At 52.7% G+C, this 22554-nt stretch overlaps 1 protein-coding gene across 5 annotated transcripts in view; it reads right to left on the minus strand.

Annotated features, from left to right (window-relative positions):
* SFSWAP (splicing factor SWAP) overlaps nt 1-22211 on the minus strand; it is a 45526-nt gene extending 23315 nt beyond the window's left edge. Inside the window, exons 1-10 of one of the 5 annotated variants that reach the window (XR_009550351.1) lie at nt 21908-22209; nt 21145-21276; nt 20594-20763; nt 19890-20021; nt 14759-14844; nt 11935-12160; nt 11264-11376; nt 10368-10503; nt 801-1020; nt 145-273 (exon numbers count right to left, since the gene is read on the minus strand). Coding sequence is in view for 4 of the 5 variants with exons in the window: in XM_060192713.1 (XP_060048696.1) it covers nt 145-273; nt 801-1020; nt 10368-10503; nt 11264-11376; nt 11935-12160; nt 14759-14844; nt 19890-20021; nt 20594-20763; nt 21145-21276; nt 21908-22113 (1550 nt within the window). In the remaining variant the exon portion in view is untranslated. Of the gene's footprint in view, nt 1-144; nt 274-800; nt 1021-10367; nt 10504-11263; nt 11377-11934; nt 12161-14758; nt 14845-19889; nt 20022-20593; nt 20764-21144; nt 21277-21907 lie in introns of those variants that run through there. The other 4 variants (XM_060192713.1, XM_060192716.1, XM_060192714.1 and 1 more) reach the window with 4 other exon arrangements.
* Nucleotides 22212-22554: the final 343 nt, after the last annotated feature.

A 22554-nucleotide genomic window follows, 5' to 3' on the forward strand; every position in this document is an offset into this window, starting at 1 on the left:
AGCCCCCGCCCCCGTCTCCCTAGTGAACAAATAAAACCCCTTCAGGATGAAAATATTTTAGATTCCATAGCTAGATGTACAAGAGGCTGAGGAATGACCCCCAAGCACCGTCCTCTAAGCCACAGACAGGCCTCCTCCTCTCACCTCTGGTCATTTTTGGCACGAACACTGGTCTCAAATTTCACACCATTCCGAGCCACATACTCTGCCAGCTTGTCAATCACGGGCTGGATGTCTGGTGGTGGGGGGATGATGGCCACTGGAGCCAGGGCACTGTGGAGAGAGCCTGTCAGCACCAAAGGAGAGTCTCCCCACCAGCCCGCACCAGTAGGGAGGGCCTTCGCACGGAGCCCACCCATTAAAAACAGGGACTCAAATATCACCGCCACAGTCACCATGAGGGCTTATGGAAAGAGACTAATAAGTTCATGTTCTTCAAGCATTACCCTCCAATTACAAGCTAATTTGTTAAAAGCCACTGAGAATGAATCACCTTGCTGCTGTCATATCTGAATGAAAGAAAACCAGTGGCCAGACCGCACTTGACCTCTGTGGATGGCCACAGGCCTGCCCAGTGGCTCCTGGAAGCCAGCACCTGTGGTGGCCATGAGGACCACTGGCCTCAGGCTCATCCCATCAGGCTTTGCAATGACTGTGGGCCGGTCAGCTGAGACATCAGCCCCGGGAGGGGATGGATGCTGGGGCATGGGTCAGAACATGGCCAGACCCCACAGCTGTTAGCATACCACTCTGCACCCCCTTCAGCCCTGCCCAGGAGACCCCGGGGAGGAAGGAAGTACCTTGTGGTGATGGATGCCGAGGTGGGCCCACTGCTTGCCTCTGCAGTGGCTGGGGGGGGCGGGGGGGTGGTCCCGGGTGGGGGTGGGGCACCGGCCACGGCCACCCCAGCAGGCAGGGTGCTGTAGTAGGCAGCCACATCCACCCCCGGCGGGGGCGGGGCCAGGCAGTAGGTGCCGTCGGGCAGCATGTAGTAGCTGTAGTACATGGCGGCCACCGTGGCTGTGGGGACAGGGGAAGAGGGAGCTGGGAGGTCAGAGCTCTGCCAGCTCGCAGTCCACCCCTCTCCTGGCATGTTCACAGTAAGCTGTGAGTGTCAGGCTGCCCAAGCAAGGCCCTGGCTGACTGCTGAAGACACTGCAGAGGGTGGCGGCGGGTGTCCAGTGGCTGCAGAGTGAGAAGGCTTAGGGGGTCAGTCGTGGGGGCGGGGCTCGAAACCAGCAAACACTACACATATGTCACAGATCTCCATTCCTGCAGGCGGGCCAGGGGTGAAGTGGATGGGAGTGTGGGGCAGGGCCAGGAGTAGACAGGCTCATCTGCAGTCTTGGCATTGAGAAGCTGACACTGAGGGACAAGCTGATCAACCAGTCACTGGACAGAAAGGCACGCCCCTGCTCAGAAGCTGCCCGCAGACTAACCCCGCCCCATGCTAGGAGGCAGAGGGGAGCACCCTGGGAGGCCTGTGTCTGGAGGAGGGGGCACCAGGCTCAGGCTGCTGTCATTCAAGAGCAGACACAGTGTCCTGGGTGGTCTCTAGCCCAAACACCCCAATACATGTGAATTACAGCCATAGCCCAAGACTCAGTGAGTGCTGCCTGCAGAGTCCATGAGCCTGCTGCTCTCCTCAGGCTCTCAGGCAGGGCTCCTTCTGAGCCAGTTCCCCGCCCACCAGCACTAACATCTGAGGAAAACCGAGGAAAGCGATGTGCTGCGCGGCCAAGGCTGTTGCATCACAACCCTGTGTTCTGTGCAGTGCAAGGCTCCTCACACTGGTCCGGGACACACCGACCACCAGGTCTGCTTGGCCTCAGGCTCGACCTCTGTGGGCTAAGCCATGGAGTCACGTGGCAGTGAACACCCAAGGGGACCTGCCTCCTCCAACCTGGCCTGGGTGCTGCCTGCAACCCCTGTGCTCTTCTAGTCTGGCCGGGGGGTGGTCTGCACCCTGCTCTTCCCTGGCAGAGGCCAGACATCTGCTCTCTATCCTGCCTTCTACTCAGCAGCCTCCACCACACCCAGAGCCAATCTGCAGGTTCCCAGATGGCTAAGAAAGGCAGAGGCCCCTGCAGTCTGGGAGGTGGCACAGTGGCTAAAGCACTGGACTCTCAAGCATGAGGTCATGAGTTCAATCTCCAGCAGCACATGTACCGGAGTGTTGTCTGGTTCTTTCTCCTATCTTTCTCATAAATTAAATAAATCTTAAAAAAAAAAAAAAAAAGTGAGTCAGGCTGTAGCAAAGCAGGTTAAGCACACTTGGCGCAAAGCTCAAGGCCCACCGGAGAAATCCCCAGTTCAAGCCCCCGGCTCCCCACTTGCAGGGGAGTCGCTTCACAGGCGGTGAAGCAGGTCTGCAGGTGTCTTTCTCCTCCTGTCTTCTCCATCTCTCTCCATTTCTCTCTGTCGTATCTAACAATGACGACAACAATAACTATGACAATAATAAAAAAACAAGGGCAACAAAAGGAAAAATAAATTTAAAAAAAAAGAAAAGAAAGAGCCCCGAGGGTGGAGGGGTGGTGGCTGCTGTACCCCAGGGCATGGCTGGCTTCTGGCAGCATCAGCAGCAGGTGTCCTGCCCCCACCACGCCAGTTGCTGCTGGTCAAGAGTGAGCACCAGAAGCGCCCGAGGCTTTGCCACGGTGGCTGGAACTGCTAGGGCTCAGTGGCCCAAACCACCCACCTGCCCACTTCACCCACCAGTGAGGACCGTGCTGAGCACTCCTCCTGGGCAGGCCAGGGGACCGTGTGCTCCAGCGGAAGGCAGGGGCAAGCCAGCACGGGTGCTGGAGCACGGGGGTGTGGCCAGACACGTTCCCTCAAGGGGACAAGTGCTGGGACATGGACTTCATGACCAAGGAGACAACGGGCCCTCAAGCAGGATGGCTTCACTGCTCCAGGCCAGGCTTCAATCAGACAAAAGCAGAGAGCAAGAGGCAGGGGGACATGGCAGCATCTGCGAGGGGCCTGGGATTCGAGCCTGCAGCATGCCCACCAGGGGAGCTTTTTAAAAATTTTATTTAAACTCTCTCTCTGCTCAGCTCTGGTTGACAGTGGTGATGGAGATTGAACCTGGGTCTTGGGAGCCTCAGGCAGGTAACTGTGCTGCTGCTCCCCCCAGCACCTTCTCTGCTTTAAAAACAGATTTGTCTTCACGTATGTTCACGAGAGGAGCTGCGGTTCTGCCTGTGGCTGGGGGAATGAATGCACCCAGAGGACTAAGGCAGGAGGCAGGTCCCACCGCGCCTCTCAACAGACACTTCGAGAGGGGCAGGTCGGCAAAGAGTTCGCGCAGCTGTCTCGGCCACCGCTGGGGCTGGTGCCTGCACACTCCCTTCCCCATTTTCTTTTTTTGGTTTGACAGGGAAAGAAGAGGCCTGTGGCCCTGCCCTGCTGCCTGGGAGTCAGGAGTCCCGCAACTCGTCCTTTTCCCCTGCATGGGGGGGGGGGCGAGGGACTAGGGCTTCTACCAGGGTCACCACCCAGCACACGAAGACCTTTACTCTTCACACGAGAAGAGCCCATGCTCACAACAACAAGCACAACCAAACCAGAAGTCCCAACTAAGCTTCCCTTGGGGAACAGGAGTGCGGGCACTGCAGTGCTTCCTGTGGGAAAGTGGGGTGCAGGGGCTGCAGTGTCCCCTGCCTGTGCACCCCTCCCTGGCCCCTGTCAGAAACATGGACTCATCTTTTGGCATGGGGGTGGGAGAAGAGCCCAAGTGGGGCAAGTGCCCACAGCACTGGAGCCACACTGATGCCAGTGGTGGCATCGAGAATACATGCTGGGGCTGGGGAGGCTGCACAGGGGTGCAGACTCTCCTGCCTGAGGCTCTGAGGTCCCAGAGTCAGTCCCTAACACCACCATCAGCCAGAGCTCAGTAGGGCTCTGGCTCTCTCTTGTATTAAAGCAGAAGTGACCACTCTGTAAAATTGCTCTCTCTGAAAAGACTGTCACTTCCACCCTCTAGTCTTCCTTCATCAGTGACCCTCAAAATTTTGAATTTTTAATACACTATTGAGTTTTGGCAGGCTTGCTACATAAGAGCAAGTTCCAGAGAATCCTGGGTAAGACAGAGGAGGAAGAGGGAACCTGGGGGAGGGAATCTGCTCAGAGACACGAGCAGAGGCTGGGACTCCAGAAGGCGGCGGAGTGTGAAGAGCAGAGGGAAAGGCAGCTCATGGCTCACCCACCTGAGCACCACTGAGTCAAGCCCAGCAGACAGTCTGACTGAGTCAAACCAGCACTGGAGCTGGGCAAGGGGGGCCGTGTGGGGCGGGCATGGCAGGCGCAAATGGCTCCTGCACCTGACATGCTGGCCACAAAACAGAGATGCATTAAAGTTAGGTCTCCTGTGTCTAGGAAGTTGTCCCTCAGCAGACAGCAACACCATTCCAGATACCCCTGGGGCTGGGAAGGCCCGTTGAAACCTCAAACACCACAGGACGGGAGGGGACAGAAGGTGACATTACCCTGTGGATGCAGAAGAAACAGAGCAAGACAGCAGAGACAGAAGACCTGAGTAAGCAGTCTCAGAGCAGAGGCACCTCAGGAGGGCAGAGAACTCCTGGGGGGTTGGGGTGGGGGTGGTGCTGGCAGGACAGGACAGCAAGATGGTTTTTCAAATGGACTCTCACACCTGAAGCTCTGAGACACCAGGTACAAGACCAGCCGAGCAGGGATTTGGTAAAAAATAAATAAATAAGTCATCAACCAGTCTTGGGTGGAAAGGGCTATGAAATGTCGAAGGAGGCCTGAGGAGCCGTGGAGAGGTGGGAGCAGGAAGCTGGCTCAGCCCTGCAGACACAGAAAGTGCTGAGCAGAGTGTGTCCAGAGGACAGGACGGAAGGGGAGGAGCAGCCAGGCAGCCCGGCAGGTGGAGTGGATGGGTTTCCTGTCTGAAGGAGGGAAGGGGACCCTGATAAATTCTGCTACATACATCAGAGAGAGACAACGCTACCTGGGAACTTTAATCCCACAAATGTCACTCTCACACGAAAGATGAAGACCGGCGTTTTCCAAGTAAGAACTCACTCAACAGAGCCCTTGTCAAAACATCTTTACATGTTTACATTGGCACAGGCCCCAGGTTCAAACCTCTGGCCTCAACCTGCAGGGGGAAGGTTTCTTGAGTGGTAAAGCAGGGCTACAGGTCTCTCTCTTTATCCCTGGCTCCCCTTCCCTCTCAATTTCTGTCTTTTTAGTCTTTCCTTCTCTCTCTCTCTCTCTCTAACCAAAGCACTTAACTCTGGTTGATTCAATCTGGGACTTTAGAGCCTTAGGCATGAATCTCTTTGCATAACCATTATGCTATCTACCCCCATCCCAATTAAGTAATTTTTGACAATATTTATTTGATAGGACAGAGGGGCTGGGGGGTGAGGGAGACAGAGAGGCAGGCAGCCCTGCAGCCAGCTCCACACTGCCTGGCCCCCAAGCCATTTTTTTAAGGGCCTGGAAAGTCAGTAAAGCACTTCAAGGTCATGATTTACAGAATAAAACCAGAAATTGTGACAGCAAAACCATATCCAAAAGCTATGAGAGAAGTTAAAAAACAGTCTGTGAACATGATATAGTTTAATTTTACACAAGCTATTTATAGAATAAAATATTAAAAAGTATTTTATTAAAAAACTGTGCTATAGGGGCCAGGTGGTGGCGCACCTGGTTGAGAGCACATGCTATAGCGCTCAAGGACCCGGGTTTGAACCCCTGGTCCCCACCTGCAGGGGGAAAGCTTTGCGAGTGGTGAAGCAGGCCCGCAGGTGTCCCTGACTCTCTCCCTATCTCCTCCTTCCTTCTCCATTTATTTATTTTTTATTTAATATTTATTTATTCCCCTTGTTTTTTATTGTTGTCATTATTGATGTCGTTGTTGGGTAGGACAGAGAGAAATGGAGAGAGGAGGGGAAGACAGACAGGGGGACAGAAAGACAGACACCTGCAGACCTGCTTCACCGCCTGTGAAGTGACTCCCTATGCTGGTCCTTGCGCTTTGCGCCACATGCGCTTAACCTGCTGCGCTGCTGCCCGACTCCCCTCCATCTCCATTTCTGACTGTTATCTATCCAATAAATAAAGATATTAAAAATTAAAAAAAAACTGCGCTATAGTAGCAGGCAATATTTCAGTATTATTGCTTTCTGCCTAATTAACTTTATTATATACTTGTGTAAGGATTTAAATAGCAGAAAACAAAGAGGCTGAGGGAAGATTCCCCGTCAGTTGAAAAGCTGTTAGCTTTGAGTGACTATATTTATGGAAAGCTGAGAAGAAAATTCTTTTCTAGTAAAGAGATGTCTCCTTCCTGGTCTGCCAATCAGGAAACCTCAAGGAAGAATCAATGGCCAGTAGTGATCTGGTGCATCCTGGGCTGACCCTCGGCATCCAGCCACAGGGCCTGGGGTGAAGGACTGTGGACTCAGCACCCACCCTCCCTCCGGGAAAAAAACACCTGGAGCCCACAGCACAGCCTGGGAGCCACAAGGGACTCAGGGTAAGAGGTGCAGCCCAGGCCCAAACATGGTCGCTCCCCCTACAGGCAAGGGCATGGGCACCTGCGGCCATGCACCCCACCCCCAGCCCTCCCTCCCATGTGACAGAGGAAGTGGTGCCTTCACTGGCCCTGTGTATGTTGACTTCATTCCTGCAGTCACTGCATTCTGAAGTTCGTATCTCCTCAAAACCCCACTTTCAGCAGCCTAATAGCCTCAATTTCACCTCAAGACTCATCACCTCAGTGGCCTGGGGCCTTGCTATTTATTACCTTTATTTATTACAGGACAGAGATAGCCAGAAATCAAGAGGGGAGGGGGGGAGAGAGAGACTTGCAGCTCTGCTTCACCTGCAGGTGGGGGCCGAGGCTAGAACCCAGGTCCTTGCACACAATAGTATGTGCCGCTGCCCAGCCCCTGCCACAAAAAGCCGCAGCCTCCAGTCTGCCGGGCCGGTCTGAAGAGACCCCGAGCGCATTTTCAGGGCAGCAGATAGGAGTGTGGCGAGCCATCCGCCCGGCAGCTCCCTGAGCGCATTTTCAGGGCAGCAGACAGGAGTGTGGCGAGCCATCCGCCCGGCAGCTCCTTCCTACTGGATTCGGGGGCTCTCCCCACCCGACCCGGCTAAAGAAGCTGTTTGTGGGGGCTAGCTGGTGGCGCATCTGGTTGAGCACACATTAGAATGCACAGGGAACCAGGTTCGAGCCCCTAGTCTCCACCTGCAGGGGGAAAGCTTCACAAGTGGTGAAGCAAGGCTGCAGGTATCTACCTCTTACCCTCTCTATCCCTCCCTTCCCTCTCGATTTCTATCTATATCTAATAAATAAAAGAAACTTAACAAAAACAAAAAAAGCTGTGTGTCAGCCACTTGTTTCTTGCTTTCTCAGCAACCCCATTTTCCCTCAGTCATTGAGTATGATCGCTACTGGCTAAAGCAGACGTTCACTTCCCTGAGAACCTCCCCACCTGGCAGTTCCATCTGAAGTGCCGCTGCTGGTTTCCAAGGAGCCTGTCTCTAGGGCTTGTGTGCCTCCTCCTCTCTCTCTTTGCTGAATGTCTGCTAGAAGGCTGGACCGTCCTCTCTCATGGACAGTTTTTCTAGCTAAACTTACTGTAATTATGTATTTAATTAAGACTGAAGAACACAAAATTTGGACAAGAAGAGACCTATTGCTTGTGTAAATAAAGGGAATCTTGGGAAAGACAGGACAAAAGGGTCTCCCTTGGTCAGTCCTTGGCTTGGAGCTGTGGGTCCTTCCAGGCCCAAGGGCCATCCTCTGTGAAGGATGCGTATCTGAAAACAAGACGGCACTCTCGCTCTGCACGAGCAGAAGGGACATCAGAATGGCCGTTATTTATTCATCTTCTGCTCTAGGTCTCCTCCCCAGTCAGGGAGACAGGAAGGAGTAAGAGTTCACTCAGGGAGCTCACCTGTCATATGGTGTGCTCACTAGTTGAGCAGGGCTCGAACCCAGGCAATTAAATGTACCACCAAGTGCTCTCTGTGGGGTGAGCTCTCTCCTGGCCCTGAATAACTGTGCTGTTTGCTGACTTTCTTTCTTGCCAGGGATATAGCTGGGGCTTCATGTCTGCACCATTCCAACCACCAGCAACAGGTGTACTGTCTTTGCTTGCTTCTCTCTCTTTCTGAGATACAGCGTGACAGAGAGGAGAGGCACTACAGCACCCTCCCTCACTCATCAAGCACCCTTTGCATGGTGCTCCCACATGGGGGCTGGGGATTTGAACCCAGGTCCCTACACATGGCGCAGTGTGAGGCCCAGCTCTGGCACGTGGAGCACTGGGGAACGAGTGTAGGGCCCGTGTTTGTTACTGCTGTGTCTCCCCAGGCCCCCAAACACTGAGTCACCAAGAGATGGGTGCTGACCAGCATCCCTGATGAAGCATCTCTGGATTGGATGGGGCCTGCACGAGCCCCTGGAGGCGGCCACAGGTCTCCAGACAAAAGTTGGGGGACCCCCCCCCGGGGCAGAACTGTCACAGCTGCCACCAGACTTGGCCTTGGGGACACTGAGGCAAATAGGCCGAACCCTGCTGAGCTCACTGGCTCCAGTCACTGCCACCAGACTGGGGTGGCACAGCACTTCGAATATGCCAACCCTAGAGGACTGGGGTTTTGCAGTGAAGCCTCGTCAGAGCTGGCTGCTCTGAGTCTTGCAGCATCAAGGAGCCACCGTCATGGAGGCCTGCAGCAGAGAGTACAGTTCTGCTCACAGTCATGTAAGGCCTGTTTCTCTCCCAGGCACAGAGGGCGACAGCACGGGCATCTAGACGAGTGCATCGCAGCTATGCAGGGAATTCAGGGGCCAGGGAGCGAGGAAGAGGCCCCAGGAGTGGTGCCGTGATGAAGTGCTGACTCCCCTGAGCCAGCCCTGAGCTCAGTCACTGGCACTGCACGTGGCAGAGTTGACGTCCAGTTTCTCTCCCCTTCCCTCATGTGAGCAAGGGCTGGAGTGGCTCAGACCATGCCTACTGTGTGAGCTGCTCCAGGGACTCTAGCCCAGTGGATCAGCAGGTGCTGGTACCAAGTGCAGACTCGTAACTCCCCAGTGGGACAATGGCTCTGCTCCTTGACTTGGACAGGCAGAGAAATCCCACATGATGTGATTTAACCATTTAAAGAAATCACCTAGGTTTCTTAAGAGATTTTTACAAGGACACGTTTCCCGAAAGCTCATGCAAGTAACTGAGTTTTAAAGTCTGCAAAGTTAATTGAGCATGCCAAATTACTTTATTGTCAGAGAAGTGTAAAAGAAGTTTTCATTGTTCATAGAGGCTTGATCCCCAACAGTGAACAGTTCACGTCACAAAAGAGAATTCTCTCCAGGTATTTTCTAGTCTCTAGCTCATGCGAGCAGCTTCAAAGTGGACCTAAACTATCAAACCTCCAGTCTGATTTCCACTTGAGCAGACTGGGCTTTGCTCTTGTAAATGTGAAGGAAATAATCTAATCTAAGTAAAGTGACAGAAAATAGACTCAAGGAGGCTCAAGTTGTTTTTTTGTTTGTTTTTTTTTTTTTCCTCCAGGGTTATTGCTGGGGCTCAGTGCCTGCACCACAAATCCACTGCTCCTGGAGGCCATTTTTTCCCTTTTTGTTACCCTGGTTGCTTGTTTGTTTTTTTAAAATTGTTGTTGTGGTTATTATTATCATTGCTATTGATGTCGTTGTTGTTGGGTAGGACAGAGAGAAATGGAGAGAGGAGGGGAAGACAGAGAGGGGGAGAGAAAGACAGACACCTGCAGACCTGCTTCACCGCCTGTGAAGTGACTCCCCTGCAGGTGGGGAGCCGGGGTCCTTGCGCTTTGCACCACATGCACTTAACCCACTGTGCTATCACCCACCCCCCAAGTTGGTATTTTCAAATGATGTCTTGAATGACCTCACGATTTGCCTACTAGCAGCCTTTGAGTGACTACAGAATGAGGTGGGAGTCAGCAAGCCCTGCAGCTGCCGGAGTGTCAACACTGCAAACTCACCTGCAGTGCTTCATCCCTACAGAGCAATGGCTCTGCCAGGCACTACACACCCATGTGCAGCCCACTGCCTGGGCCTGCCTGCAGGAGAGGCCGACAGGGAGCCAAGACCTCACACACAAGCCTCAAAGGAAGCCACCAGGCATGTCCTGCCCTTGCCCTTCTCTGGCTTTCTTGGAATACAGAGCTCATGCTGGCAGTAAAGCAGCCTTTTTGACAACATGAGGCAACAAGAAATAGGATGCGGCACCTGCTAAGGAGGCCCAGAGAGAGTTCCAAGGGGCCTGGGACCCTCCTGGCACCTTGCCAGGTCTGCCCCGCATCCAGCCACCTCTGAGAGCACAGAGCTGGGTACTCACAGTCAGTGGTGAACTCCGCCTGGGAGGGCTGGACAGCTGCACCATCAGCCGCAGGGGGGGTGGGGACAGGGCTGTCGGCCTGGGCTTTTCGGACCAGCGCTGCCAGGGGGTGATCTGGGTCGACCACCTTCAGAGGCTGCAGAGAGAGTGGACACAGTCACTCACGTCCTACACCTTACAGAGCTGCTCCACGGCAGGAAGGCCCAGGGCAACCTTAGCGTCTGTACTTCAGAGAAAGCTCAACACACATGCTCACATGCACTCGTCTGCCTGTGGCTGAGTGCTCCGCCACTGGGGAGCTCCAGGGGGACTAAAGGAGGGAAGCTCCAGTTCTCCTAGTCACCAGGAAAATCATGGAGGAGTCAAGAGACACACAGGATGTTCTAAGTCTACTCTGTCCTTCCTTACAGCAGCTGCTCATAGTCAGCTGCGACAGCCTTAGAAGTCCCATCCGTCACAACCAGGCTCCGTCTCAGGCATATGTGACACCGCCGGAATGCTGACAAGGCGGTTTAGGTCACAAGTCACCGTGGCAGAGCGAGGTGTGAAGGGGCTTCATGACAAGGCTGGAGAGACTGGAATACAGTGGCTTCCAGTGGCCACTACACCCCTTATGAAGGTGGAGACTTCAAGCAACATCCTGAAACCCACCCCAGTGACAAGACTTCCTGTCTCAACCATACCTACTTCCTGCCAGTATCCCAACTGACAGGAGACTCTAAGACAGTCACAAAGAACTGGAACCCTTGCCACCTCGCTAAAAACAGAGACACAGTGCAGGCCTACAACAGTGGAGAAGCATGGCTGCCACACAAAAGCTACGTCATTGTCCAAGCCCCGGCCACCCCTGGCCAGCCCAGAGGTGCTACGGTGTGAGGAGCAGCGGGGACAAGGACCTTCATTAGCTCCTCCAGGCGACTGCTCTTCTTGGAGGCAAAGAGAGACGGGTGCAGGTAGTTCCCGTCCTCCTCATCTTCATCGTCCTCATTGTCAGAGCCGGCCCCTGACTCTGGAAGCAAAGGCACACTGTAAGATTTAGGTCCACAGCAGGTTCAAGCCACAGCTAAACCCTGCAAACAGTGGGACGGGCAAGGCGGAGCGCACGCACTCACTTCTTGGCTACTTGTCAAAACCTGGCGCTAGGCAAAGCTCCCAGGCTGAGAGCAGCCAGAGGAAAGGAGAGTGTGACTGGGCCCGAGGCAGCTCCCTGCCAATGTCCACTAACCTCTACCCTGGCACCACCATAGGCTTTGTCTAGACAACAGGCAGTGTCTGCTGCTTTATGAGGTCAAAGAATAGCAGCTTATGGTAGAGAAAGGAATGATGGGCAGAGAAGCCAAGACACGACCGACTCAGAAAGCAGCTCAGGAGAGCAAGGCTCCACAGAGACCTCCACTGGGGCGGGGAGGCGGGTGAAGGCTAGGAGCAGGCCCAAGCGGGAACCCCAACATAGGATTTGCTCACTCCCCTACCCACAGAAGCCTCAAGAAGGAGTCCGTCCCACAGGCTCAGCCTTGAGCAACAATGGGTCCTGGGTCACTGTCCCCCCAGTGTCACGTCATCGTACTCTTTTTCTCTCCGCCGTTGTTTCCCACCAGAGCCGAGTAGCGCCCCTCCTTCACGGTCTTCTGGATGAACTTGTAGTAGGGGTTGAGGTAGTGGTCAAAGCGCAGGAAGTCGAACTGCGAATTGCGGGCCTGCTTGGCCTTCAGCATGATCTCAAACTGCGCGCCCTGCTTGCACACGAAGCTGGCCGTACGCTCGATGATGGCATGCATCTTGGCTGTCGGGGGCTGGAGAAAAAAACTGAGTTAGCCCTTCCCACTGGTCACACAACCCATCACAGCCATGCACCAACAGCCCTGAGTGTGCCAGTGGGAGTCCTCACTCATGATGGCTTTCCTGCACACTGTGACTGCTGCTAGGTGCACATCTGCAAGCACGGAGGGTCATGGTTGAGGTTTCTTGGGAATCTAAGAGCCCCCCCCCCCCCTTTCTCAGCCAGGATGCCTGTAAGAGGTAGAACATGAAGAAAGCCAAGCCGCATGTCTTCCCTGCTGCACAGACGCTCCCCCTCCCCAACCTTTTCCTGGGAAAATGTAGACCAGACTCCAATTCTGTGATGTCTCATTTAAGAGACAAATTTCTAAACTGAAGCCCAGCCTTGTTGGGTCTGGTCAGGGCAGGCTGCTGGGCAACTAGCAAGAGGGCGGGGGGGCTAACATGCGCTTCACACCAGCAGGTGAGCCACAGCCAGCAGTCATAGCCTCCACCCCACTTCTCACCACAAAGAGTTGAGCACTAGGGAACGGCATGCAAATAAGAGAAATAAATTCTCATTCAGAAGTGCTGAGTGTAGGGTAGGGGAGACAGCCCAGGTTTAATCCCCAGGACCACTACAAACCAGAATTGAATACTGTTCTGATCTTTCATTAAAACAAATTATATTTTAAAATGTAAAACGGGGCAGGGTGGTAGCACAGTGGGTTACGTGCACATGACAAGAAGCACAAGCCCCCAGCTCCCCACCTGCAGGGGGGGTTGCTTCATAAAGGGTAAAGCAGGTCTGCAGGTGTCTTTCTCTCCCCTTTTCTGTCTTCCCCTTCCCCATCTCTCTCGATTTCTCTCTGTCCTATCCAACAACAGCAGCAGCAATAACAATAACAGCAACAATAATGGCAACAAAATAGAAAATGGCCGTCAGGAGCAGTGGATTTGTAGTGCAGACAATAACCCTGGAGGCAAAAAAACAAAACAAAACAAAAACAAACAAAAAAAGCCACAGTATAAGTCTGGGTTGCAGCTTTCATGAGATAGCAATGTGTGCCTCTCAATTTGAATTCCTTGACTGATAACGTCCTCCACACATCAAAAGGATGTATATCTACAATTACAGTTATTCGCATTTAAGGTCCACTGTGCTCTGAAGCAGCCAGGGACGCCAGCCAGACTGCCATCACTCTGACTAGATAGGCGGGTCACACACTCCACAAGTGACCCCTCTGAATGATGAGCCTTCAGGTATAGCAACAACCCCACAAGGAGAGGCCTCTCTGCTTACCAAGCAGGCTATCAGTCTGAGACTGACCAGAGTCTGGCTTAGACCCCACAGGCCTTGTGGGCAGCTAAGCAAGCCCAAGCCTGCCATGCCTGGGGGCTGGGACAGGGAGGCAGCCATGAGGTACTGAAGGGTGGTCCTCACGCAGACAGAAAGGGTGTAGAATAGACAGGGGTTCCAGCCCTTCATTCCATCTCAAACTCTCCCAGCTATACATGAGGCAGGGAGTCCTAGCGCCCTAGAAACAACTGGCAGTTGAGAGGGGGTGCTCAGGGGCATGACCCCAGACTCCTGGCCACCCGAGAATGCCAGGTGTGGGGATGCAGCAGAACGTGGCCTGAAAGGACACAGGCAGTCCCAACAAGGTGTCTTGCCCAGGGAGAGAGACTGAGTTCTTGCCACCAGGAAGAATGGCCCTGAACCAACATGGTAAGGAAGCAGACTCTATACCCACTCAACATGGAGACCCATGTGTGCAGGGGTGTCCTTAGGGAAAGGAAGCAAAGGCATGTGGCAGCCCCCATGGCTCACACTCATGCCAATCTCCTCCCCAACTCTGGAAGGCCTGTGAGGCTCACAAAAGAGCCACTGCTCTGCTTGCCACCTCTGCTGTGAACACTGACATGGGGCAAAGCCACCCAGCACACAAAAGCGTCCCCTCCAGTCCCCAGGAGAGGGGCTGCAGGGGAAGCTGAGTGTCGCCTTCCACACCAGATGGTTAGTGGTGCTCAGAACACGCAGTTGTTCAGCAGTGCCAAGAGATAGCTGACCCGTACTGCTCCTGCGTCTCGGTCACGTCAAAGTTTCCAAGGGCCTCTTACACTAGAAGGATGGGCTTCAGTCAGCCTCAAGCAGAAGCCTCTGCATGAAGCAGAGGGAAAAGTGGCTGTGCTAAGCCTCGAGGACACGGGTATGTCACCACCTGGGAGGACAGGGACTTCAGCCAGATCAACACAGAAACCAACACAACCAGCAATTTTTGGTAGAAGGCAAAAAACATTATCCAGACTTGTAGAACAAGAGTGGCTGCACAGACAATATGGGCAGGAAGCAGGAAAGGAGGAAGGGAGAGAGAGGGAGAGGAGGGAGATGTCATAGCATTGAAGCTCCCTTCAACGGAGTGGGGTTGAGCTTAAGTCTTGGCCACTTGCACAGCACAGCAGCACACTATCCAGGTGAGCTATTTGCCAGCCTCCCCCTAGAGAGGAAAATATGCGGCATGCTCTCCTCTCAGCACTGGGTCAGAGATCAGGACTAGCTGGCTCACACACAAATAGTACTCAGGAGGGAAGAGCGTCAGAAGCAAAATATGGTGAAGTAGAAATGCACATACCAGCTCCACATCAGGCGGTACATTCAGTCCTAAAGGGGCAACAAAAGGCTCCTCATTTTCCTCTAAATTTTCAGCCTCATTTTTTTCTGTATAAAAAGAAAAAGAGAACTTCAGAACAGGGACCAGGAAGGAGGGAAGGCACTAATAAGAGAATGAGGGCATGCACCTTTCTGCCCTAGCAGAACAGGGAGACCTCAGGGCCTGGGTGGACTCAGCTGCTTTCTCTGCAGACAGGACACCCACACACAACACAGCTTCATGGTGCTAAGACCTCCCTCCAAGCTAGTTCTGAGGAGTCCCAAGGCCTCCCAAAGTACAAGGCACCCAATTCCAAAATAACTTATTTCAACTTTGAGAGTATCTGCCAAGAGTTTTCAGTCCCAGCAAACACCCCAAGCAGACACATTTTCCACTTCATTGTATCAATACTATCGCCTAGGGCCCTATGAGGCAGCACAGGTGAACCTCATAAATTCAGAGGTAGGGAGTAGGGCGGTAGCACAGAGGGTTAAGCGCACGTGGCGCAAAGCACACGGACCGGCGTAAGGATCCTGGTTGAGCCCCGGCTCCCCACCTGCAGGGGAGTCGCTTCACAAGTGGTGAAGCAGGTCTGCAGGTGTCTGTGTCCCCCCCCCCCCCCGTCTTCCCCTCCTCTCTCCATTTCTCTCTGTCCTATGCAATGACAGCAGCAACAACAACCACAACAATGATAAAACAACAAGGGCAACAAAAAGGGGGAAAAAAATGGTTTCCAGGAACAATGGATTCGTGCTGTAGGCACTGAGCCCCGGCAATAACCCTTGAGGCAAAAAAAAAAAAGAAAGAAAAGAAAAATCAGAGGTAGCTCACACAACACAATCACTCACATGGTCACCCATCTGAACATATACAGTGAAAAACTTGCAAGTGCTAACATTTTAAAGCAGCTCAACATCTAAAGCTTTGTGATTAAAAAAAAAAAATGTTAGTACACAAACATTGAGTCTTCAAAGGTCCCACCACATTTGAAGAGAGGCACAATTTCAAGGCCTCCCATGAGGAGACAGATTACTTAAGAGTTACTGAGCTCCGTCCACCTGTCTGTTACGCAGCTGTTCTCGGTGGAGGACCAGGGTGCAGGAGGGAGCAGAGACCATCGTGGCCTGCAGACCCTGCACTCAGCACTGTCCCAGAAGCCAATGGACCCAGGGGCAGGAAGGGAGTACCCAGAGGGCACAGACCATTGCTCCAAGGCCCAATGTCAGGCCTGCTGGCTAGATGAGTGACTTGCATCACACTAGTCTGCTCCACACTGACATTTCTCTTACTTAAAGAAACATGGCCTCAGCAGTGCAGAGCAAAAACCACCACTGGAATACTAATTCAGATTCAAACCAACTTCCCATTTGGAAAATGGATGTGTAGATGTGTAGCAGCTGTTCCACAGCCCACCCAGAAGAGTGCATGTCTTTCTGTGCTTGAGGCTCGGGGCTAGAGTCCTGGCACCACACAGGAGGTCCAAGGATATTACCAGAAGATCTAGGTGGTGCCATGGTGCCTCCCTGTATTTCCCCTACTCTCTCACAGGGTAAAAAAACATGGCCTGGGAGGTGGAGCAGTGGATAAAGTACTGGACTCTTAGTATGGGTGAAACCTGGCACCACATGTCCCAGAGTGATGTTCTGGTTCTCTCTCTCTCCTCCTTTCTCATTCACGAGCACAGAAATAATTTACCAATAGAATTAAAAACTGGGTCAGGGAGGTTGCTGGACAGTACTGTGCATGCAAGAAGGCCTAGACACATTCCCTAGTGCTGTGTCTTTGTAACCGGAGCCCTGTACAGCTCTGGCTAATGGTGGTGCTGGGGATTGAACCTGGGACCTCAGAGCTTCAGGCAGGAGAAGTTTTTGAAAGTCTTCTGACAGCCACAATGCTATCTCCCCAGCCTCCGTGTGCTTGTATTTCAAAGAAGAAAAATTTGCAATAAAGATGAAAAATTTAAGGATAGAAGCCAGGCTGAAAATGGTACAATATATCCTAGGAGCATTACATCAGCATGCAGAAAGCCCTAGGCTCCCTCCCTAGTCCTGCTGCAAGCCAGAGCTGAGCAACACTCGGGTGTTTCTCTTTCAATCTGTCACTCATAAAAATAAAAGGCAAACACCAGTATTAAAGGGTGTTGGCTGGCCAGGAGATAGCCAGGTAAGCACTCTGACAAGCACGAGGTTCAGGGCCTGAACCCTGATACCATATGGGAGCTCCATGCATAGTACATGGTTCTATGGTCTCCCCTCCCTCACATTTCAAAATAAATGGAATGGGGCCAGGTAAGTTGCTTAGTGCTAATCCATCTGTGCGAGGCCCTGAGTTTATTTTCTGGCACCATGTTAAAAAGAAACAGCATCAAAATGTTCAATCGTCACTTGATCCCACATACACACTGGCCTCTACAAATTGTGTGTGTGTGTGTGTGTGTGTGTGTGTGTGTGTGTCACACACACACAGCCTAGCCCCCACAGCATTTGGGGAAGCTTTAGTGCTGTCTGTGGGTTCTCCCCTCTACCTCTTAACAAAAAACTCCATACTTCTTTATGGTTAAGAAAGAGTGAGAGACCCTAACATCAAAGTTTCCTTCAATGTGCTGGGGCTCGGCTCAAACCTATGTCATGAACATGGCAAGGAAGAAAAGAAAGCTGTCTCACGGGAGTTGGGCGGTAACGCAGCAGGTTAAGCGCATGTGGTGCAAAGCGCAAGGACCCACATAAGGATTCCGGTTTGAGTCCCTGGCTCCCCACCTGCAGGGGAGTCGCTTCACAGGCAGTGAAGCAGGTCTGCAGGTGTCTGTCTTTCTCTCCCCTCTGTCTTCCCCTCCTCTCTCCACTTCTCTCTGTCCTATCCAACAACGACATCAATAACAATAATAACTACAATAAAACAAGGGCAACAAAAGGGAATAAGTAAATATTTAAAAATAAATTAAAAAAAAAATAAAGCTGTCTCACTAGCCCTGGCCTTCACAAATTCCAATTATTCACCTATGAGAGAAGATTACAGCATGTACTTCTTCCTTTTGACAAAAACATACTACATGTTAAAAGCAGATAAATGATATGGTTCAGCAACACAATACAATCTCAACTACCCACAACCCTGAAATGGTGATCTATCCTGGATAAAGGGCATTTACTGTGTAGACCTGTAAGAACACTCTGTGCACTGATCTCTGCTATGCAATTAGATTCCAGTTTGTGTGTGGGTGTTGAACACCTTCATCTAGCCCTCCTCTCACAGTCCAATTACACCTGCAGAAGCTCTGTGGTATCCAGAGACGGGCCCTGCAGTGGAAACTTGCCTGCCCACTCAGTACTGAGGACACCTGAAGGGAGGGCAACAAGAAAGGTCTCTGCAAGCTCGCCCCGAGTTCTGTTCCACCAGCCCCCCCCCCCCCCATGGAGAAGGGACTAAGAATCCGGGGCTGCTGCTCCACGCAGGGTGGGTGTCTGGGCAGAACTGCATGAGAGGGGTTTGGAGAAGTCAAAGAAATACAAAAACAGCTTCCGTTGGTCCCAAAATTCAATCCCTACATGATGTGATTTCATATGACCGTTTTCAGTATCTGAAGGGGGTTCTAACGCTTAAGTGCTGCTCTGCACATGGCAGTGTGCACAGAATAGTTCCAGCTGTACTGTCACTGGGTCATCATGCAGGGTTCTAACAGAGTAAGGGCAGCTGTTCCTGTAGCACCCAGCATGGATATTTAAGTGCTGGCTCTACTTTCAATGGAGTCTATTTGTATAACACTGCATGAACCTGCGGCTACAAAGTGTCACTTTGATTTGCACAGTGCAAAGTGTTGCTTTGATAGTCAGCAGCCCTGTAATGCTGTCTTTGTAGCTGTATTTGCCAAGTACATGACCACAGCAGCACCACAGGGGTATCTGTGTTCACTAAACTGGGCAGTAGAGCCTACAGAACTTATTTACTACTTGTTTTACGTTTGTATCTTTAAACATATTTTATATCCCTACTTTCTAGCGCTATTTTTTTTTTTAAATACTCAAAATTCCCAGACTTAACTCAGAAAAGCATACATTTAAAATTCTCACACTTTTTTGGCTCAGGAAATAGGGAAGGGGTGGAACCTTGGGTTCACAGGCACTGCTGGCCTCTTCCCCATCCTACCACCTCAATAGCTCACAAAGTAAAGTAAGTGCACTTCATTGTGAAAAAGTCTCACTTTACTCATTGATTTTTGTGGTGCTGAGGTTCTGTGCATGTACCACCCACCCTATGGCCAAACTTTTCATGCTTTTAGTTTGATAGGGAAAGATACCAGAGCACTGGTCCACCATCTGAGGGGCCTCACCTGGTCTGTCAGTGCTTCTGTGTGGTGCTAGAACTCAGACCAGGGTTTTTCACATGGTAAAGGACACACTGTGCTGGGTGTGCCATCTCCCAGCCTCTAAAATCTTGACTTGAAAAAAAAAATTTTTTAACTTTATTTGATAGCATAGAGGGAAATTGAGAGGGAAAGGTAGATAGAGAGTGAGAGACACCTGCACTACTGCCTCACCACTTGTGAAGCTCCCACCCCCATTCCCATAGGTGGGGAATGAGGGCTTGAACCCAGGTCCTCATGCACAGTAACACGTGCCACTACCTGGTCCCCATAACTTTTGTTTATTCTCTTAAGAACACTGTATAAGTGAATGTCCTAAGACCAGTAAGCCTAGTCAGAAAGTCCAGTGTTCCATTCTGTCTATAACTCCAGCGAGTTCCCACACTGTGCACTTGCCACCAGCTAGGCTGTAGTGAAGGGGGATGGGGGCAGAGGATGCCTGTCCCTTCAGCAGTCTTGAAGGAAGCCCTGCTGATCAACACATAGCTCACCGATCTACAGCAGAGTCCACGTGAGTAACTTTTCTTTTGCCTGGGTCAAAGAGAAATGATGAAAAGCCCATCTAGGCCCAATGCAGAAAATGCAAGTCTGAGTTCATCTGCTACCTCCATTACTCGTTTTCTGATCTTAGCTGTGTGTTCTCGTAGGACACACTACGTTGTCTGCATCATGGTGATGTAATCATGCTTCTAGCAACGAGCCCTCCAGCCTTTCCCACCACTCCAGGCTCTCCCTGAGCAGCTGTGCTCTTACCTCTCTGTTTAGAAGGCTCTTCTTCCTCAGTTGGTTCTGAAGGGTCATAATAATCACTACCATAAGTGAATCCCACGGCATTGTAACTTCCATCTTCAGCTAGTGCCTCACTCAATCGCTTGTATTCTTCCTCTTGAAGAAAAACGAGAATTTTATTAACAACAAAAAGAAATTTACTAAGAAGTTTTACATATTTCTAAATTGTAGCTATCAGTAATGCATACGGCACGCTTTTTTCAACCTCATTTGGAGGCAAAAATGTCTTTAAAAATTCACACTTGATTTCTATCAGTTATGTACTTTCTGCCTGTATATGCTTATCCACAAAAGTAGAAAACACATCTTTTGTTGAAAATTTCTTCCTGCTAAGAAATTTAGGGATTAAGAACTGTATTAAAGATTGTTAAGGCAAAAACAAGAACATTAACTTTAATCTATACAATACTGTTAAAGAAGAACAGTTAAATTTTTTTTTTTTTCAAATCCCAGTCTGCCCTCAAAAGCTGGGAAATTTCTTTGTGGCTCTATATATAAACTATCCTGAGGTCCTCTCAGAACGCAAAGACTCCTGCTTTTCCAATCCACTGGGTACTGTCAAGATAATATCAGAAAGAGTGAGTATAAAAAAATGAATGGGAATAAATTTTAAATACTTAAAAATTTTTTTAAGTTTGTTTCTTAAGTAAGTTTTTCTTGAGCAGTACCTTGCCTTGCCTCCTCCTCAAGCAAGTCCGTATGCAAGGCTAAATACCTCTCTTCATCACACAGGGCCTCTATTCGTGCCTCCTCTTCAGAGAGCTGGTAGTCTCTGTTCCACGTGGAATACTCGGCATCGTACTCGGAGAGGTCGTGCAGGTGGCCACGTCCATCGTATCTGTAACGTGAGCACACTGGTCACCAGAGAGAAGTCACTGGCTCGGCTGGTGCGTGCGCTGTTTATATACCTACTTACCGCTTAGAACCGAGAAACGAAAACCTGAAAGCAATGACAGGAACCCTTCTGAGATTTCTACTACTGTGGCTAGTCAGGACTCACCTACTTTAGTAAAGTCAAGCTTCCTCTCTACCACAACACAAAACTCATAATTAAAGGTAGGCAATCCTTTAGCAGCATAAATAGAGTCCACTTCGCTGAAGTTCTTACCGTCTACGGTTTAGGTGACCGTTTAAAGCTATTTGCAAGAAAAAAACTCTTTTTCTGAAATGTCAAGTATCATAGTCAAGTATCATTCACACAAACCAAATCCATAAATACCTATCCGTAAGAACCAAACGGTGGACATTTCCTCGCTTCTTTCTGCTAGTCCCGAGCTCAGGAGAGATCTTCACCCAAGACACTGCGTCCATTGGAGGTAAGATCTTGGCCAGGCTGGCCCCTAGCCACTGGCTGAGGAAAGAGGTGCTGGTTACGTGATAGAGACACACATGGGAACAGTGACAGACACGCAGCTCGGAGCAAAACCACGACGAGATGCGGCCTGTTCGCTTCCAGCAACACGAGCGCGCCCAGGGAACTCGGGGTCACCGGGTCACAGCCGCCCACTGAGGGGCTCTTCCTAAGCGCCCAGGTGGCCACAGGCGAGCCCAGGCTGGCTAATCGGAGGGGCTGCTCGAACGGGAGCGACCCGGCCGTCAAATCGCCCCACGGGGAGCGACCCGGCCGTCACGTCGCCTGAGCGGGAGCGACCCGGCCGTCACGTCGCCTCACGGGAGCGACCCGGCCGTCACGTCGCCTCACGGGAGCGACCCGGCCGTCACGTCGCCTCACGGGAGCGACCCGGCCGTCACGTCGCCTCACGGGGAGCGACCCGGCCGTCACGTCGCCTCACGGGGAGCGACCCGGCCGTCACGTCGCCTCACGGGAGCGACCCGGCCGTCACGTCGCCTCACGGGAGCGACCCGGCCGTCACGTCGCCTCACGGGGAGCGACCCGGCCGTCACGTCGCCTCACGGGGAGCGACCCGGCCGTCACGTCGCCCCTTTCCCCCCAGCGGAACGGACGAGGCCGCGGCACCGACCTGTCGACGAGGAGCTTGCGGTCGCCCATCCAGGGGATGAGGTGCTGGCCCTGCTCCTGCGCCAGCGCGCGCTCGTCGTCCCGGAACAGCTTGCAGGCGTAGCCGAACACCAGCAGCTCCGCCCGGCTGCCCGCGCCGCCCGCCGCCTCCTCCTTCGCGCCGCCCTTGCGCTCGGCCTTGGCGCGGCCCCCGCCCGCGCCGAACATGGCGGCCGCCCCGGCCCGGCTGCCGTCCGCCCCCCTCAGTCAAACGCGCCGCGCCCCGGCCGCGGCCACGACCCCGCCGCCATAGCGATCCCAAAATGGCGGCGGCGGCACTTCCGGCGGCAGGACGCCGGCTTCCGGCGGCTGGACGCCCGCTTCCGGCGGCGGCCCATTCGCCAAGGCACCGGCCGCACGCAATAGGCTGGCCGGGGCTGCAGGGGCGGGTCCGGGGCGGGGCTTCAGGGGCGGGGGCGGGGCGGCAGGGCGGAGGCGGGGCGACAGGAGCGGGGCCGGGCGGGACAAGAGGGGCGGGGGCGGGGCGGCAGGGGCGGGGGCGGGGCGGCAGGGCGGGGTGACAGGAGCGGGGCGGCAGGGTGGAGGCGGGGCGACAGGGCGGAGGCGGGGCGGCAGGGCGGGGGCGGGGCGGCAGGAGCGGGGCGGAGG

Source organism: Erinaceus europaeus, chromosome 6 (genome assembly GCF_950295315.1).
Source record: "Erinaceus europaeus chromosome 6, mEriEur2.1, whole genome shotgun sequence".
Taxonomy (NCBI): domain Eukaryota; kingdom Metazoa; phylum Chordata; class Mammalia; order Eulipotyphla; family Erinaceidae; genus Erinaceus; species Erinaceus europaeus.